Here is a 21,527-nt window from a genome sequence, read left to right on the forward strand (position 1 = left end):
AAACCAAGATTAGCTCCTCATCAGCACAGGATGTGGTTTTAACCAATCCACCACACCAAAAAAAATTAAGACATATTTTCAGTACTTGTCAAGAATATACAAATAAGGCCAGAATACTTATACAGAGAGTACAAGTGCCTATACATGAATGATCTAGATCTGATACTCAGCATGCCGTATAGTCCCTCTAGCCCACTGGGAGTGATTCTTGAGTGCAGAAACAGAAGTAACAAAGCTTTAAACACAGTCCAGTGAGGCCAAAAAAAAAAACAAAAAAACAAAACAAAACAAAAAAATATGAGTATGTGATAATTCCAAAAAGTAAACCCCAATACCCAACTATCTTGCATGAGAAAAATTAAAATTATAAATATATTAAAAATTAAATACAATGTTCAAAACAAATGATAAAACAATCTCAAGCAATTCCAAAGAATTCTAATAATTTTAAATAATAGTAATAAAATACTTAAAAATTTCTGAATGGTATCATTGACTATCATAAATATATTAAGTATAGTTCATGGATTTCAAAACTAGCATCTAAATGTATCAAGCATATAAAATACAATTATATATGACATGGGCCAGACTTTAATTTTTTAATAATAAATTTATATTTACTAACCAATCAATTTTAGAACTTCCTCTATACCAACTTAAGACTATTATAAAAACAAAAAAAACAAGCTCCTGGTCTAGAGCAAATAAATGTAAATAAATTTTTTCTGATATCTTAAAAACAACTATTAACCATTAGTTAGCTCTTGTAATTAAAATTTTACTACAGGCATTCAAATAAGTGAATTAAAGACCTTGATATTAGACCTGGAATCATAAGGAATATAGAACACATAGGTAAAACACTCCATGACATTGTGACTAAAGACATCTTCCAGGAGATAAAACTGTCCAAACAAGTAGAATCAAAGAAAAACAAATGAGATTACATTAAATTAAGAAGCTTATTTACGGGGCCGGGCGGTGGCACTAGAGGTAAGGTGCCTGCCTTGCCTGCGCTAGCCTTGGATGGACCCCAGTTCGATCCCCCGGTGTCCCATATGGTTCCCCAAGGCAGGAGCGACTTCTAAGTGCATAGCCAGAAGTAACCCCTGAGCGTCATTGGGTGTGGCTCAAAAACCAAAAAAAAAAAAAAAAGCTTATTTATTTATTTATTTATTTTGGTTTGGGGCCACACCTGGTGGCACTCAGCGGTTATTCCTGGCTCTGTCTCAGAAACTGCTTCTGCCAGGCTCAGGGGACCATAAGAGATGGAAGGGATTGAACCTATCGCACCGGCCTTAAACTGAGAAGCTTCTGCACCTCAAAGAAACAGTGGCTAGGATACAAAGGCCACCCACAGAATGGGAGAAACTATTCACCCAATAATCATCAGATAAGGGGCTAATATCTAAGATATACAAGGTACTGACAGAACTTAACAAGAAAATAAAAATCTAATCCCATCAAAAAATCGGGAGAAGAAATGGACACTTCCTCAAAGAAGAAATAGAGATGGCCAAAACACACATGAAAAAAATGTTCCACATTACTAATCATCAGGAAAATGAAAATCAAATAAAAATTAATTTTTTTATAATTCAAAACATATCTCATAACAATGAGGTACCATCTCACACCACAGACACTAGCACACATCACAAGAACAAGAACTATCAGTGCTGCTAGGGATGTGGGGGGAGAGAGCAATTCTCATTCACTACTGATAGAAATGCCATCTCATCCAGTCTTTCTGGAAAAAAACATGGGAGATTCCTCAAAAAACTGTAAAATGAACTCCCATATGATCCAGCAGTACCACTCCTAGTGATATACCTTAAACACAAAAACATAATACAAAAATTCCCTCTGCGCGCCTTTGTTCATTGCAACTCTGTTCACAGTAGCCAGCATCTGTAAATAACCCAGATAACTGACAACAGATAAGTAGCTAAAGAAACTGTGGAACATATACTCAATGGAATACTACGCAACTATTAGGAAAAATGAAGTCAAGAAATTTCCTATACATGGACAGACATGGAAACTATTTAGCTGAGTGAAATGAGTCAGAGGGAGTAAGAGATAGACACAAAATTGTATCAAATACAGTACTACTTCTAAGTTAAGAAAGTACAAATAGGGCCCGGAGAGAGAGCACAGCGGCGTTTGCCTTGCAAGCAGCCGATCCAGAACCAAAGGTGGTTGGTTCGAATCCCGGTGTCCCATATGGTCCCCTGTGCCTGCCAGGAGCTATTTCTGAGCAGACAGCCAGGAGTAACCCCTGAGCACCGCCGGGTGTGGCCCAAAAACCAAAAAAAAAGAAAGTACAAATAGCAAACATGTGAAGATGTGTGCAGTTGTACCAAAAGGTATATAAAACTGTATAAATGTAGATTATTTCAATAACAACAAACTGCAAGAAAGAATATACAGGTTAAATACAACTAATATAATTATATCCTATAAATAGATGGGCAAATCAATTATATACGAATAAATTAATATTCAAAAAGCACATAAATTAAAAACAAGATATAAAAGTTGAAGCTATTTAAAATCTCAGCAATCACCTCAGCAAAATTAATTAAAAACATATCTTCTACTTACCAACTTTGCTGTAAAGCAGCTGTACACTTTTGAGTTGAAAATCAAAAGAATCATAAGCTCTATGCATTATATCTTCAAGATTGGCTCCAGCATGTAGCACTGGTAATTCTGAACGACTTTTACTAGTGACCTGAATTTAATTATAATTGTTTAGACTATAAAAATAGTTCCACGTGAAAAATTTTTATTTTTAGACTATAATGTAAAAATTTAATAGGTATTAAATCATAAGCTAAATATATGATAAATGTCTTCATCAATAAATTATAAATAAAAGACTAAGAACAGAGTAAATTTTGTATTTTAAGCTATGATACCCCCAATTACTTATACTGAGAAAATAACCAAGCCAGTCTTTGAGGGCAATTCATATAAAATTTTTCACACCTTTTAAGTCAATTAAAAACAAAATTGAGATAGACATAGCTCACAGATTCTTCTATGACATGATGACAGATAGCTGACAGCTAAGAACCAAGAACTGAATCTAAGAGTAACTGAATTTCATTCCTGACCTGCCTATTATGTAAGCCCAGCAAGCTATTTTGTGCTTCCTCATTCTTAGTATAATTATGAACACTACATTTTTCATTTGAAACATCCCAGAAATAATTCTATAGCAGAATATACAGATAAAATTGTATTGTTTCTTAGTAAAATTATATAGTAAACATTTTCTCTAGATTATATGAAGACCATGTGAAATAATTAAAACAGATTATTTTATTTAAAAAGTCATGACTTTTAGACAAATACTTAAGTGTATGCAAGGTAAATGCCCTACCACTTGCACCACTGCTCCTACCCTTAATATAAAATCTTTATTTAAGCACCATGATTATAAACATGATTGTAGTTGGGTTTCAGTCATAAACAGAACACCCATATCCTTATTTTAACAGAACTATCACTAGTCTAAATTACAGTCAATGACAACTCTATATCCAGAATCAAATATGAATAGTTTGCTGTATAAATGTTCATATAGACATTCGGCAGATGTGAATTAATTACCATATATACTTGAGTATAAGCCGACCCGACTATGAGCCAACCTACCCAATTTTACCCTAAAAACTGGGAAAATTTAGTGACACGACTATAAGCCAAGGTGGAAAATGCAGCAGCCACTGGTAAATTAATATACATATACATATATATGGGGAAAAGAAATAAAAAGATAAAAATATATACCCAAAACAATTACAATAATTGAGGGATCAGTAGGTTAAAGGTTTCTCAATATTTATTGCTAAAGAATCTAGCAACAATAACTTTAAAACTTGAAAGTACAGAAAACTATAACTGAACAGTTAACCAAGCTAAATCCCAAAGGTTAAAATCCTTCATGGATTCTTCCTCCTCCTCATCTGTATATCCAAACAGAGCTTCAGCTGTATCTAGATATTGTCATTATCACCAAGTTTGCAGGTATCATCATCACTGCTGTTGGTCTCATACAAAGCACATTATATTGTGTATTAAATAGTTCAGTGGCATACAGTTCAGTTCAGCTACCTACCTCTTCAGCTTAGCATTGACTTGTGGACTGAGCTGAAACACCATCCCTTCCAGCAGATGGCAGAACACAACTGGAGACTACATACGAGCACACCGAATCAAATAACCTGCATGACTCGAGTATAAGCCGAGTTCGGGGTTTTCTGCCCAAATTTTGTGTCCGGAAAAACTCAGCTTATACTTGAATATATATGCTACCAACTGAAATACAATAAATTGGCTCAGGCAGAGGAGGTTCCCCACTCATCACACCACAGGTGAGAAAGGAGAAAGGTAGACCAGAGATCCAGGTTCAACTTCTGCACTGTTACCATTATCACCCAGCTCAGGTGGAAGGCAGAAGAGATCCTGGGCCGCCAGCCACAGGTGAAAGAGGAGAGCTGAAAACTCAAAATCCTCGCAGTCACCACCATTATTACCATGCTTAGGCACCACAGGGCAGAGATCTCCTGCCACCACACCCACTTTAAAAAAAAAACCTGAAATTCCAGCACCCCAACAAACCCTATATAAAGAATAATGGGGAAATGAAGGAGTTATCAACAGCTAAAGATATGAAGAGAACACCCCAAGACACACCCTAGTCACAATGATAAATTCCACAAATAAGATATAGAATACTGAAAGCAGCAAGATCAAAAAGGGAAATTATATTAAAAGGAGCATCCATAAGATTTACAGCAGACATATAACAAGAAACTCTCAAGGCCATAAGACAGTGATGGAATATTGTGACAAGACTGAATGAAATGGAGGCTTCACCTAGAATACTGTACCCAGTCCGACTCACATTCAGGTTTGAAGGAAGGATACATAGCTTCATGGATAATCAATAGCTCAGAAACTTTACAGATACAAAACCAGCCTTAAAGGAAAAACTGAAAGGTCTACTTTAAGACAAGACAGACCAACAGACACACCAAACTTATAAACAAAGATGACATTAAATCCCATGACAATCATCTCCCTCAATGTCAATGGACTAAATGCATCAGTTAAGAGATACAGAGTGGCTAAATGAATCAAAAAGATGAATCCAACCTTCTGCTGCCTACAAGAGACACACCTAAATAATCAGAATAAACATAGACTCAAAATCAAAGACTGGAGGAAAATCATTCAAGCAAACAACACCCTAAAAAAAGCTGGGGTGGCCATATTTATATCAGAGGACACAAACTTTAGACTCAGAAAAGCTGTAAGGGACAAAGATGGACACTTCGCACTAACCAAGAAATATGTGTAACAGGAAGAAATTAGACTACTAAACATATATGCACCCAACAAGAGACCAGCAAATTATCTACTGTATTTATTCGAGTATAACACGCAGAATTTTCTACCAAAAAAAAGAAATCAAAGTTTGGGTGTGCGTTATAAATGAGGGCTATGGCGGGGTGGCAGTAGTGGCTGGTCCAATGAGGGCACAGGCGAATTGTGAGTTCACACTGCGCCTTTTCCAGCCAGTAGCCATGCACTGTACATGAGGGAGAAGAAAAAAAAACCTCAAGAAACCTGGCCTATCTCTCGTGACATCCTGGGTTAAAACATCATGAGAAGACATACCAAAAGAAATGATCAACGAGAGTTTTTGGAAGACAGGCATCAGCAAAAAAATGGACGGCACAGAAGACGACCTGCTGTATAATTCAGATTCAGAAGAAAGTGAAGAAACTGGAGAAACAGATGTTCTTGCCAACTGGGACACTGATGAAAAATTAACTCGAGAAGAATGGTAACAACTCTTTAGTGTATCTGATGATGAATTTGACTTTGAAGCATTTTACATAAATATTGTTACCGGTAATTTTATTTCAGTATTATGTTTATACCGGTTTACATTGTCAATAAATGATTTTTATCATGGCCACACTGTTCAATAACGTTTTTTTGTCAATTACAATGCTTGGTGTGAAACAAAATTTTATACCAATTTTTAATAGAAAATTAGGGGTAAGCGTTATACACGGGTGTGTGTTATACTCGAATAAATACAGTAATACAATATTATTGACAAATTTGAAAGACGACATCAATAATAACACAATAATTGTGGAAGACCTCAACAAGGCCCTGTCAACACGTGAAAGGTCAACTAGACTGAAACCCAACAAAAATATACTAGTCCTGAAAAGAGAAATAGAGAAAAGAGGCCTGGTAGATATATATAGGACACTCCATCTCTAGAAACCTGGATACACATTCTTTTCCAATGTACATGGAGCATTCTTCAGAATAGACTACATGTTGGCACATAAAACATACCTTCATAAAATCAAAGGATAGAAATTTTGCAGGCTACCTTTTCTAACCAAAAAGGCTCTGAAATTAGAGGTGAACTACAAAGGAACACAGAAGAACGTTAACAACTGGAAATTAAACAGCCTGCTACTGAACAACCAGTGTGTCCAAGATGAATTCAAAAAGGAAATCAAAACTTTCCTGAAAACAAATGGCAATGAAGACACAAACTATCAGAATCTATGGGACACAGCAAAAGCAGTACTCAGAGGAAAATTTATAGCTTTGCAAGCACACATCAGGAAGGAAGAAGGGGCATACCTCAATAGCCTAGAGACGCAGCTCATAAAATTAGGCCAACCTTTATGGAAAGCGATATGGAGATTCCTCCAAAAGCTGGAAGGTGAGCTCCCATATGATCCAGCTATACCACTCCTAGGAATATATCCTAGGAACACAGAAATACAATACAAAAATCTCTTCCTAACACTTATATTCATCGCAGCACTGTTTACAATAGCCAGACTCTGGAAACAGCCTAGATGCCTCTCAATAAATGAATGGCTAAAGAAACTGTGGTACACATATAAGATAGGGGCACCAAAAGCTATACACAAAGAAAAAACTCATAAAAATCAAATATATTTTATTACTTGCAGAACACCCTCCAAATTCTATACTCTCATCAAAAACTGCAGCACTACCATGAACATGTTAAGCCACTCCTGAAAATACATTCAGTTAGGCATTTTGAAAACTAAGTAATTAAATAAAACCAGAAAATTCATCAGAAAGAATTTCCCAAATGCTAATAATATCAACTATAAATCTAAACAATCAATATGCAAAATCAAAGTATAACATAAAATATATTTATACAAATGTCATATTATAAAGTAATTATTAGTTGTATGTACCTTTAGGTGACCAAGATCCAAAAGAAGCAGATTTGATGCAGGGCTAAAAATTCCATCTTGTGGAATAACAATATATGAAGACTTCCAATTAATCCTGACATCAAGAACCTTCTGTGTTTCAATAATATACACTAGACCTGCAGAAAATTTAAAACATCACAATATCTTTTAAAAATTACTCAGGGACACAGAATCATCAAGGTATTTTCAATTAAACTGCATCATACTCAGAAATATAAAGTTAGAGCTGCTGTAATTAAAATGAGGCTAATCTGATTGAAAGTACTGTGTGGGATACAGATCGTCATTCACTGAATAATTCTGATATTTACCTGTTGATGTCTTGTCACGAAATTCTTCAAGTTTTGTCAAAGTTGCTGAGGTAAGCTGTGCTAGATTTACCTGTTCTGGAGGTCTGAAGAATTCTATTATACTCATCACTGTTCTCTGTTAAAATATGTATCATTAATAGGAGGTAGAAATGTAAAAAGAATAAAATACATTAAAATTATTAAACTTAACATGGCTTACAGCATCGTATATAATTTCTACAGGCTCAGCTTCTAGAATAAATCTTTGAGCAACAGTTTCATCTAATGGATTTATCTCAAATATAATTTGAAAAAGTGATGTGGCATCATTCAGTGAAGATAAGAGGCGAGGTTTTGCTGAATGATCTGGTGAGCCTGAGCCAGTAACATGGAATGAACCCAACTTGATTTCAAACCTGCAAGGGAAAAAAAAGACCAAACAAACAATAAAAACAGAACAAAAATTATCTAGGACAGGAGCAATAGGCCAGAGTAGTGGATGTGGTAAAAAACGGAACAAGAATCCCCTGCTGGTTGGAATGTAAAATGATTCCACTTTCTTTAGTCATTTCTTTTTTTTATTTGTTTTTTGGGCCACACCTGGCAGAACTCAGATTATTCCTGACTCTGCGCTCAGAAATCACTCTGGGAAGGCTCCAGGGACAATTTGGGATGCCGGGAATCAAATCCAGGTCTGTCCTGGGTTGGCTGCATGCAAGGCAAATGTCCTTCCATTGTGTTATAATTCCAGCCTTACTCATGTCTTTTTGTTTTTGTTTTTGTGTCACACCCAGCAATGCAGTGTTCAGGGGTTAGTTACTCCTGGCTCTATGCTTAGAAATCGCTCCTAGCAAACCGGGGGACCATAAGGGATGCCGGGATTAAAACCAAAGTCCTTCTGCATACAAACACCTTACCTCCATGCTATCTCTCTGATGTGGTCTTAACAGAAACCACGGGAGGGGTGCTGGTGCCTCCAAGAGCACTCTGATAGTGCTATGGAGCCAGCAGGGCCATACCATAAAGTTATCAGGGACCATGCTCAGGATAAGGCCTTCTAATGGCAGGCATGTACTCACACACTTTGAGCTTGTCTACCCTGGCAATTACTGGGTTTTTTGGTTGAATTTGGGGAGAGGGGTCTTTTCGTTTTTTTCTGGTTCATTCATTTTCAAATGGTCAGAGGATCATATATTAGTCATCACATCAACAACACAGATTCAACCAGCCACAACACTTTGTACTAGATTTCCGCTTATTCAAGCAGTTATTTGGCCAAAATGCACAAGATGATTATAAATTTATATAGAAGTTCAAGAGATCAAAAATAGCCGCAACAACCTTATAAAAGTTCAGGTTACTCCTGAGCATTGTACTTGGGCTCAGAAGATACGGATGTAGATCAAACCCGGATTGACTGTACACGAGGCAATTTTGCCTTATTCATTATACTATGTCTCTGGCCCATTTACAAAGTTGTAATTTTTAAAAAGTCAGTATGGTATTAGATAAGCGTTAGTCATAATGATGGATGGTATTAGGATTAGGAGTTCAAATATAAATTATTTTACTATGGTTAAATTATTGACAAAAATGCCAGTCATTTGATAGGAATACATTTTTAACAGTGTCTACAACTAAATAATTTTATGCTACAAAGTAAATTTGGGTTCCCTACATCCATCTTTAAGATTATACCAATAAAGCCTCAGAATGTATCATAAATCTAAATTTAAGAAACAATGGTATAAAATTTTTTACAAAAATTATGTTTGTGAGATTGCAGCCAACAGCCATTCAAGCCACTGCTAACTGAAGCCATGACTGCTAGATTATGTGTGCCAAACCCTCCCAGAAGCATCTGCAGAAGCCACTTAAAGGAGGTGAGCTGGCAACACCCAAAAAGGATGGAGTCATAGGAGCCAGGCCGCTCCACTTCACTCTGAGGCCATGCACATCCCCTCATCAATGAATGCTAGCACAACTTGCAGAGAACATCACACTGCAGAAGCAACAATGGGGAAAGAAAGCAGGACAAGACCATGCATAGAGAATGAAGGTGGCAGCTCTGATGACCCCAAAGTGCCAACCAACTACTTAGCCTCTCAGATAAGGACTGTAGGGATGAAATATGGAGGATGTTCATAGAACTAAAGAAAAATATAGATCGAGCTGAATGGACCACAAATAAACAATAAGATATGAAGATAGAAATCAGAAAACTCCAAACTGAAATAATAGGACAGAAAAGCTTGGTAGATGAAATGGAAACCTCAATGGAAAGCCTCTCCAAAAGAATAAAAGCAGCTGAGGATAGAATCAGTGAGCTGCAAGATGCAATGAATAACAATTCCAATCAACAAAAAGAGAATGGCAAAAGAGCCTTAAAACAAATAAACTGACAAAGGAAAAAATCCTCAAAGAAATTTTCCTACACATGGATGCACATGGAAACTATTATGCTGAGTGAAGTAAGTCAAAAGGAGATAGACATATCACTCATCTATGGATTTTAAGAAAAATAAAAGACATTACTGTAATAATATACAGAGACCATAGAGATGAGAGCTGGAAGGACTGGCCTACCATGAGGCTTACCACAATGAGTAATGAGTGCAGTTAAAGAAATAAATACAATAGCAACTCTCATGACAGTGGTAACGACTGAGAGAAGTAGAATGCCTGTCTCGCATACAGGGAGGGGATGCAGGAAAAGGGGTATGGGGGGGGGGGGCATTGGTAGTAGGAATGTTGCAGTGTTGTTGGATGATGTTCTCTTCATGACTGAAACCCAACTACAAACATGTTTGTAATCATGGTGCTTAAATAAGTATATTATTAAAAAATAAAAAGAAAATAAAATACTTTGTTTGATAAAATACAAAAAAAGAATTGTGTACTTGAATTAAGTAAAATATTTTTTGTTTGTTTTATTTTTAGTTTTTGGGTCACAACTGGCAGCGCTGAGGGGTTATTCCTGGCTCTACTCTAGGAAATCGCTCCTGGCAGGCTCGGGGGGGGGGGGGGTCATATGAAATGCCAGGATTCGAACCACCGTCCTTCTGTATGCAAGGCAAATGCCTTACCTCCATGCTATCTCTCTGGCCCCAGGCAAAATGTTTTTGATATTTTCTAGCTGTAATAGAATAAATCTGGACTAGGAATGAGTTCAGCTGTGAAGCACTTGACAACCATGTGAGAACCCCTATTTCAATCCCAGCATTACAGTAAGAATATTGAAATTTGGGGGCTGGAGCAATAGCACAGCAATTAGGGCATCTGCCTTGCACCCAGCAAACTTAAGTCCAATCACCAGATTCAAATTGTCCTCCTGAGCCTTCCAGGAGTAGTAATTTCTGAGAGCTAGGAGGATTTTCTGAGTGCAAAGACAGGAGTGACACCTGAGTGCCATCATGTGTGGCCCATAACCCAACCCCCCCCCCCAAAAAAAAAGAAATTGAATTTAATCAAAACGTAAAAGAATGTGTGCTTTACAGGATACCATCACAAAAATAAAGGAAATACAATGACTAAAAAAAACAACATATTTTTAACTTATTGAAAAACAGTGAACCCTTCCAACTCTTATAATTTTAATACATAAGAAAGCAATAGATATTTGTCAAAAGAATACACTAGGAAAGCAATATACACATAAAACAAAAGCTCAAGACTATTTGTCATTAGAAAAACACAAATAAAAACCACATGAGATAATACCACTTTACATCTGCTAGTATGAATATAATCAAAATATGGAGAAGTATAGGTAGGGATGAGGGAATATTAGAAACCTCATACAATGCTAGTGAGAAAAAAGTGTAAAAAACTGTTTTGTACACAAAATAGTGCCCTGGAGCTAGAGCAACAGCACATCAGGTAGGGCATTTGCCTTTCAAGTAACCAACCAGGGTTCAATCTCTGGCATCCCATAAAGTTCCCCAAGTCTGCCAGAAGTAATTTCTGAGCTCAGTGCAAAGAATGACCCCTGAGCAGTGGCAGGTGTGGCCCAAAGAACAAAAGATAACAACAACAAAAGAAAATACTGCCCATGAATGTTCTTACCAGCATTATTCTTAAGAGCCCCAAATTTGAAAATTGTTAAACAAACATGTATACCTGATCAATATCAACAAAATGTAGTATATGCACACAATGGGATAATTTTTAAAAATAAAGTACTAATTCAATCTGCACCACAGATGAACTCTGACCTAAAGATACCATTAGAAATTAAAGTAGTCACACAGAAAGACACTTATAAATTCCATTCTGTACTTTCATTTATACCAAGGGGCCCCAAATAGAAAAATTCTAAGAAACAAAAAGTACATTGGCTATCCAGAGAAATAACTCAATGAGAAAGAGCACATGGTTTTTTTGTCAGAGGCACCACAATGTCCCCTAATCCAACTACACTCAAAGAACCCTCAGCACCAGGCCAGGTGTGAATCAAAAACAAAGAAAAGAAAGCCAGTGAAGGCCAAAAATAAAAAATATGCATGCACCCATTGAATCAGAAGATGTACAACCTCCAAGCAGGGCTAGGATATCTCTGGAGTGATAAGGATAACCAATGTAGCACTTGGTGCCAACAGCATGGGTCCAGGCAGCACAGTACTCCAAAGCCCAACAATGAATGAGTCATGGTCCACTGAGTAAACACTGCAGAAAGGGGCTTGACACCTCCTGCACAACTGCTTAAGGCCCATCAGAAAAGTAAGTAGCTGCTAGACAAAGGCAAAGAAAGAATGGAAACTGCTAATAGAAGCAGTTTTACTTTAATATTATGGGAAAACGTTATGACAGCAGTGGGACTGTTACACAAACCTGTAAAATATACCAGTATGAATTAGAAATACAACATAATGTACTAAATGAACTGTATATAATGGATGAAATGTATACTAACCAAATAACATTTTGCTTTTTTTTTTTTTTTTTGGTTTGGAGACAGTATCTGGTCATGCTAAGGGCTTACTCATACTAAGGGCTCTGTGCTCAGGGATCACTCTGGTGGTGCTGATTAAACCCTATTCAATGCTAGAAATTGACTATCTCTCCAGCCCTAAAAATTTAACAATTTTTAAATGAAAGTAAAATAAAGATAGTAAACTAAAGTAGTAAACTAAATGCTACATTGTTAATGCTGTTTCTTTTTGTATGCTAACTTTTCTATTACTTTGTCCATTCAAGATCCTTCAACATATTTTTTCATTAAATGCTAAATTTAAAAATACATATTAGTAGTAATGATTAAGTGTAAATTTTTAAAATATTAGTTATTAACACTAAAGGAGGAGTAGGAGAGATAGAGTGGGTAAATGTGTTAAGTGTATTACAAAAACTGTATAGCTAATTAGATTTTATAAAGATAAACGATAACAAATTAATACTTACTTAAATGCTTGCGCTCCTGGTCTTTGTACAATCATAGTGTTAAATTCTTCTATTACAATATCTAACAGCTCAGATTTTTCTTGTTTTTCTCTTAGAACAATAGACATACTTTTCAAGTGAACAAAAACTTTCATGGCTTCAAACTAAGGTACATTGAGAGAAATAAAAAAATAAAATATATATGTATAAAACATGTAAGAATATTAGTCAAGAATTTATTTTCTTACCCTTAAACAATCCTTAATATTAAAATGCAACATTACAAAGTAGATGGAAAGTTTATTATTACCTTAGAAATTAAATGCTGTATTTACTGACTCAAGAAAGATCACAGAATGAAGTAAAAATATATTTTTTAATCAAAAATAAGTACAATTAACAAGTTTGAAGTATCAAGCAAGAAAACATCTCACTGTTTTGGGCAAGGTTGGATCAACTGCTGTTTCACTGTAGCCAATTGCTTCATAAAGTGCAGTCTTCTCTTCAGGGGTCAACATTTCTTCAAGTATTGCTTCAATTTCAAAAATATAAAAGAGATTTCATTAAGATTTGTACTATATACTATGAATAAATGGATATACTATAAGAAAGTAAGGTTTTTTTGTTGTTATTGGTGGTAGTGGGTTTTTTGGTTTGGGGTTTTGGGTTACACAGCACAGTGCTCAGAATTACTCAGAATTACTCCTTGCTTAGTGTTAGGGATCTCTCCTTGTAGGCTCAGGGGACCATATGTGGTGCTTGGAATCAAACTCAAGCCAGCTGCATACAAAATAAATGTCCTACCCATTATAGTATTGCTCCACCACATTATTGTCTTTTTAACTGATAACAAGACAAAATTTACCCATGACTCAGCTGTCCTCAATAAATATCATGCAAATTTTATGTAAATAACATTTTTAAGAAATTATAATCACTGAATGTGGTAGACTATGCCCTCTCTGCTGTCCTGTGTCCTGGACATTGATCCTCCTGGGCCAGATCATTCCCTGAACTCACTTATTCAAAAGTAAGCAGTCCCACCAACAAAGGGTAGAGCTGAATGCTGCTGTGTGCTCTGACATACAGCAGACATGATTGACTTTTGCCTTCTCTGGCATTCTGTGACCCAGACTTTGATCCTCCCCACCCAGATTGTTCCCTGAGGGCACGTCTTCAGAGGTGAGCAGTCCCATACACAAAGGGTAGAGTAATTGCTGTTGGGTGCTCTGAAATACAGCACACTGTAGACTTTGCCTTCTCTGCAGTCCAGTGCCCTGGATTTTGATCTTCCCTCTCCCAGATATTCCCTGAAGGCACTACTTCAAAGGAGAGCTGTCCCACCCACAGAGGGCAAAGCCAGAGGAGCAGGGCCACGCTGCTTGGCTTCACAGAGCTTTCTTTTTGCCAATGAACCCCACTATAACACATGGAAAAAAAAACACACACACAATACAAGCATGACAATGGGGAAATAGCTCAGGTCAACACCATGCATAGAGAATGAAGATGGCAGCTCTAATGACCAGAAAAGTGCCAACCACCTAATTAGCCTCTCAGATAAGGAGTTTAGAGAAGAAATATGGAGGATGTTCACAGAACTCAAAGAAAACATAGATCAATTTAAAAGAATCCCAAATAAGAATAAAGAGAATATGAAGATAAAAATCAGAAAACTCCAACATGAAATTAACAGTCTGAAAAACTCAATAGATGAAATGAAAACCTCAATGGAAAACCTCTACAACAGGGTAACATCAGCTGAGGACAGAATCAGTGAGTTGGAAGATGTGATGCATAACAATCTATACAACAGAAAACATTGGAAAAGACCCTTTAAACAAATGATCAATGGAAAACACACTCAAAGAATGTGAAGGGACGAAAATCAAAATCTTTGATAAACTCAACAGAAACAGCATAAGAATCATTGGAGTCCCAGAAACCAAGGAAGAAAAAATTCAGGAAAAATAAAGTCAAGGACATCATTGCAGAGAAACTCTCAACGCTAAATACTGCAGATAACCAAATGCTGCATGCCCAAAGAGTACCACCTAAAAAAGACCCGAGAAAAGCACCCCAAGACACATCCTAGTCACAGTGATGAATCCCACAGATAGGAATAGAATACTGAAAGCAGCACAATAAAAAAAAAAGGGGGGGGGGAAGTACATTCAAAGGTTCATACTTAAGATTTACAGCAGACCTGTCACCAAAAAACTCAAGGTCAGAAGACACTGACAAAACTCAACAAAATGAATGCTTCACCTAGAATACTGCATCCAGCCAGACTCACTTTCAGGTTTAAAGGAAGTATACATAGCTTCATAAATAAATAACAGCTCAGAAACTATACAGACTCAAAACCAGCCTTAAAAGAAAAACTGAAAGGTCTACTTTCAGAAAAGACAGACCAACAAACACACCAAACTTCTTCACAAGATGACAATAAATCACAAGATAATTATCTCTTTCAACATCAATGGACTAAATGTTCCTGTTAAGAGACACAAAATGGCAAAACGGATCAAACAGCTAAATCCAATATTCTGCTGGCTACAATAAACACATCAAAATAGTCATCAAAATCAAAGGCTGGAGGCAAATCATCAAACAAACAACTCCCTTATAAAAGCTGGAGTGGCCTTATTAATTTCAGATGAGACAACTTTAGACTCAGAAAAGTTACAAGGGACAAAGATGGACATTTTATAATAATCAAAGGATATGTACAACAGGAAGAAATCTCATTCCTATACATAAATGCAACAGCAAAATATTTAATGCATTTGTTGACCAATCTGAAAGAAGATTATCAGTAGCAACACAATAATAGTGGGAGACATCAGCACTGCCCTGTCAACCCTTGATAGGTCAACCAGGCTGCAACCCAACAAGAATATACTAACTTTGAAAAGAGAAATGGAAGAAAGTGGACAAGTAGGTATATATAGGGCACTCTATCCCAAGAAAACTGGATACACATATTCTCCAAAGAACATAAGTCATAAGCACACTGGACCATAAAATATACCTCCATAAAATCAAGATGATAGAAATTGTACAGACTACCTTCTCAGACCACAAGGCATTGGAACTAGATGTGAACTACAAAGGGACACAGTAGAAAAACTTTAATACCTGGAAATTAAACAGCACACTACTGAACAACCAGTAGGTCAGAGATGAAATCAAAACAATCCTGGAAACAAATGCCAATGAAGACAGAAATTATCAGAATTGCGAGACACAGAATAAGAAGTACTAAGAGGAAAATTTATAGCTTTGCAAGCACACATCAGGAAGAAGGGGCCTACATAAACAGCTTAATGAAACAGCTGATAAAATTAGAATTGATCAAGAAAAGGAACCAAAGATAGGTAGGCAGAAGTAAATAGCAGAGCTTAGAGCAGAAATCAATAAAGTGGAATTCCAAAACATCAACAAAAGTAAAAGTTGCTTCTTTGAAAAAATAAACAAGATTGATAAACCACTAACAAAACTCACAAAGGGAGACAGAGAACCATAATAAACTGGATTAGAAATGAAAAAGGGGAGATTACTACAGATACTGCAGAGATTCAAAGGGTAATCAGAGACTACTACGAGAAAGTCTATGCCACGAAACATAAGAACCTGGAAGAAATGGATAAATTTTCAACTCTTCTAGTATTCCACAGTTAAACCACGATGATCTCTAGCATATCTAAACAGACCCATCACTACTGAGAAAAATTAAAATGGTAATCAAAAGTTTTCCCCAAAACAAAAGCCCAGACACAGATGGATTCACTAACGAATTCTTTCAAAACTTTCAAGAGGAACTACTACCAATCCTTTTCAGGCTCTTTTATGACATTGAAAAATCAGGAAAACTCCCAAATAGTTTTTATGTAATTACTGTTATCCTGATACTGAAACCTGACAGATGCTGCATAAAAAAAGAAAACTACCAATATCCCTGATGAACCTATATGCAAAGATCTTCAAAAAATCCTAGCAAATAGGATTCAACACCTCATCAAGGTCATACACCAAGACCAAGTAGGATTCATTCTAGGAATGCAAGAATGGTTTAACATACATAAATCAATCACCATAATATACCACATGAACAGAATAAAAAATAAAAACATATAACAAGAGATGCAGAAAAAACATTCGATAAGGTCCAACAACCATTCATGATAAAAATTCTCAACAATGGGAATAGAAGAAACTTTTCTCAATATAGTTAGACCACCTACCACAAGTCAATGGAAAGTATTTTTCTCCGTGCAGATAAACTAAAAGCCTTTCCTCTAAAATATAGTATAACACAAGGCTGCCCCTTCTCATCACTCCTATTCAAAATAGTACTGAAAGTACTTGCAGTAACAATTAGGCAAGAAAATGATATCAAGGGCATCCATATAGGAAAGGCAAACGTCAAGCTCTTACTGATTGCAGATGACACGCTACTATATTTAGAAAACACTAAAAACTCTACCAAAATTCTTCTAGAAAAAAATAGATTCATATAGCAAATAGGCAGGCTACAAAATAAAATGCAAAAATCGATGGCCTTCCTATACACAAATAATCATGAAAAGAAATGGAGATCAAAAACAATCACAATCACATGCCACACAAATTCGAATAACTAAGAATCAACTTAACTAAAGAGGTAAAGGACCTATACAAAAATAAATAGATAGATAGATAGATAGATAGATAGATAGATAGATAGATAGATAGATAGATAAATAAAAGACCTACAAAACACTACTTCAGGAAATAAAAGAGGACACAAGAAATGGAGACACTTACCCTGGTCATAGATTGGGAGGTTTAACATCATTAAAATGGCAATACTCCCCAAAGCATTGCACAGATTTAATGTAATCCCTCTAAGGATACCAGAGACATTCTTCAAAAAAGTGGATCAAACACTCCTGAAATAAATTTGAAACAATAAATACTCACCAACAGCTAGAGCAACCATTAGGAAAAGGAACATGGGGGGCATCACAATTTCCCCAACTTTAAATTACATTACAAAGCAATAGTCATTAAAACAGCATGGTATTGGAAGAAAGATAGACCCTCAGATCCATGGAATAGACTTAAGTATTCTATTATTCTTTGATAAAGGGGCAAGAAATTCACAATGAATCAAAGAAAGCCTCTTCAACAAGTGTTTTTTTGCAACTGGTCATCCACATGCAAAAAAGCAAACTCAACCTCCATCGAACACCACGCACAAAGGTCAAATCCAAATGGATTCAAGACCTGAATATCAGACCCAAAACCATAAGGTATACTGAATAACACGTAGGTAACACTCTATGACAATAAGACTAAAGACATTTTCGAGGAAGAAACAGCACTCTCCAAACAAGTGGAAGCAGAGATAAACAGATGGGACTATATTAAGATGAGAAGCTTCTGCACCTCAAAGGAATAGAACACAAAAGCCACCAACAGAATGGGAGAAACTATTCACCCAATACCCATCAGATAAGGTGCTAATATTTAAGATTCACAAAGTACTGACAGAACTTCACAATAAAAAAACATCTAACCCCATCAAAAAATGGGGAAGAAGAAATAAACAGATAATTTCTCAGAGAAGAAATACAAATGACCAAAAGCACATGAAAAAAACTGCTCCACATCACTAATCATCAAGGAGATGCAAATCAAAACAGCAATGAGGTACCATCTCACGCTACAGAGATTGGCACACATCACAAAGAACAAAAACAAACAGTGCTGGCAAGGATGTGAGGAGTAAGGAACTCTCATTCATTGCTGGTGGGAATGCTGTCTAGCATAGCCCTTATGGAAAACAATATGGAGATTCCTCCAAAAACTGGAAATTGAGCCCCCATATGATGCAGCTATACTATTCCTAAGGACATACCCTTGGAATACAAAAACACAATACAAAAACTGTCTTCCTCGCATTGCATCACTATTTACAATAGCCAGACTCTGGAAACAACCAAGATGCCCTTCAACAGATGAATGGCTAAAGAAACTGTGGTACATATACATAATGGAATATTATGCAGCCATCAGGAGAGATGAAGTCATGAAATTTTCTAATATACAGATGCACATGGAAATTACTATGCTGAGTGAAATAAGTCAGAGGGAGAGAAACAGACACAGAATAGTCTCACTCATCTATGTGTTTTAAGAAAAATAAAAGACATTATTGTAATAATGCCCAGAGACAATAGAGATGAATGTTGGAAGGACCAGCTCACGATATGAAGCTCACCACAAAAAGTGGTGAGTGCGGGTAGAGAAATAACTACACTGACAACTACCATGACAATGTTAATAAGTGAGAGAAGTAGAATGCCTGTCTTGCATACAGGCAAGGTGGGAGAGGAGGAAGAAGAGGCATTGGTGGTAGGAATATTGCACTGCTGAAGAGAGGTATTCTTTTTATGACTGAAATACAACTACAATCATGTTTGTAACATGGTGCTTAAATAAAAATATTATAAAAAAAAATATATATATAAAATTACTGAATGTTAATAAGGGAGTGCCAATTTAAAAAAATTTTTAAATGTTAATATATAATATAAATTTTGCAATATAAATTTTAAATACTTGTATTGAATAAAAGTTCATAAAATAACTATCATTCAAAATAACTATCAAAATGACTGAAGGATCACAAAATGACATATTATAAAATGGCTCACAATGGCATTGTGCCAGGCAATACACTGGGCAAAGTAGGGAGTGTCAGTATCACCAGTTTCTACATTTCTCAAGCATCAAACTAGCAGTTCAAAATCAAAACCATTTGCCAAATATCTGTTTCTGATAGATAGCAAATTAAAATAATTTCATTATTACTATAAATTCATACTTACAAACTCATGTTATACAATTCAACCAAAAAATTTCTGTATAATTTTACCTTCATATGAGATACGTAAGTTATAATATCATAGAAAATAATTAGCTGTGCTGGTATAAAACAAAACGACATACTTCCAGACTTAACAATTGGCTGTTCTTTAGTTTTTGGTTCTGACCAAGTCCACAACCAGTGAAACCATCCTTTATTTTCCTCTGGATCTTGTACTCCTTCTTTGTAAAGCTTGTACCCAGCTTTCTTTACCTAAAATGAACATATTTGCCAGTAAATGACAAGTTATCATATACCCAGAATTCTCAAAGCTAGTAGCATGATTTCCAAAACATTATCTACTTAAGTAAATAAATGCAGTACAAATCAGAACATTTGCAACATTAGCCAGAAAGCTATTAAGGAATTTCAAGCTGGATCTCCTGTTTTCAAAGATGGTAATCACAAAGGAAAAAGAAAAAAAAAAAAAAAAAAGGAGATAAGACTAGTCCTTTACAAATTAATCATATAATTAAAGTATGTATAAAGTTTATGAAGAATAATTTCTCATAGAACTTCTATGATTTAGGGGACAGAGATATATTGTAGGTAGAGCATCTGCCTGGCACATGTTCAGCCCAAGTTTGATTCCTGACACACTGATTACTGCCAGAAGTGATCCCTAATTACAGAGCCAGGAGTAAGCCAAAGCCAGGTATGGGCCAAAACAAAAACAAAAAAGAAAAATTATGAATTAAATGCATGTTGAAAAACACTATAAATTAAAGGTTCTTGAGTCTCTATATTGTTGGCAGTGAAGTGAATCAGCATTCTTGTTAGGAAACAGTATTACTAAATTACAGCATAGCACCTGTCAAATCCACATGAAATCTTTTACTTTTAAATCCAAATGAAATATAATTCAGAATTACCTCAACTTCTGCCTGTTGTCTTGATATAACTATATTAAATACATCCAAAGAGTTTTCCAACACCTAAAAATATAAACAAATATCTCAATTTCACAAAATAAGCACTTTAACAGTAAACTGCTGAACTATTTCAACACAAGCACAGAGTCCAGAGTAACTCTGAGAACTGTTGGGTATGATCCCAAAATGAAAAAAATAAAATTACTTTACTTAGCTTTTAATTACAGACAAAATAAGCATACTAGTGACCTTTCAAATAAAGTTACAACTATAAATTCTTATTATTATTCATACATTTTGTCATGTCATCACTAAGATATTCCAAGGGGAATAGAGAGATGTTAAGGTGCATGTCTTCATGTAGCTGATTAGATCCTAAGCACAACAGTTCCCCCAGAACATCGGGCATCATCACCCGGTACAGCACTGCTGTGTGCAGCACTGGAGGACCCCAAACACAGTCTGTGTGATCTGGCATCCATGGTTTCAAAGAGCTCTAGCAGCACCACATCCTAGCCCTGCACTGAAGCACTGGCCCAACTCTGAATCACTAGTAGGGTCCCAGGGTTTCCTGAGCACAACTAGAGAAACAAAAACACATGAGAAAAAAAGACTCTGACAGATGTAGATATGCAATTAGAGCCTATGTAAATCTCCCACTTTCTATTATGGCTGTCAAAATACACTGGGACATTCTCACTCTAACATCATCAACACAATTCCCTGAGTAATTGTGAGGCTTTTGAGGACTCATATTCAA

The 21,527-nt window shown here is 35.9% G+C and overlaps 1 protein-coding gene across 1 annotated transcript in view; it reads right to left on the bottom strand.

The window, feature by feature from the left end:
- Positions 1 to 21,527, bottom strand: part of VPS13A (vacuolar protein sorting 13 homolog A) — a 260,909-nt gene that overhangs the window by 199,098 nt on the left and 40,284 nt on the right. Inside the window, exons 14-21 of the mRNA XM_049769767.1 lie at positions 20,768 to 20,830; positions 19,979 to 20,108; positions 13,414 to 13,511; positions 13,001 to 13,143; positions 7,821 to 8,016; positions 7,622 to 7,736; positions 7,290 to 7,426; positions 2,611 to 2,740 (exon numbers count right to left, since the gene is read on the bottom strand). Coding sequence (XP_049625724.1) covers positions 2,611 to 2,740; positions 7,290 to 7,426; positions 7,622 to 7,736; positions 7,821 to 8,016; positions 13,001 to 13,143; positions 13,414 to 13,511; positions 19,979 to 20,108; positions 20,768 to 20,830 — 1,012 coding nt within the window. The remainder of the gene's footprint in view (positions 1 to 2,610; positions 2,741 to 7,289; positions 7,427 to 7,621; positions 7,737 to 7,820; positions 8,017 to 13,000; positions 13,144 to 13,413; positions 13,512 to 19,978; positions 20,109 to 20,767; positions 20,831 to 21,527) is intronic.

Source organism: Suncus etruscus, chromosome 3 (assembly GCF_024139225.1).
Source record: "Suncus etruscus isolate mSunEtr1 chromosome 3, mSunEtr1.pri.cur, whole genome shotgun sequence".
NCBI classification, from domain to species: Eukaryota; Metazoa; Chordata; class Mammalia; order Eulipotyphla; family Soricidae; genus Suncus; species Suncus etruscus.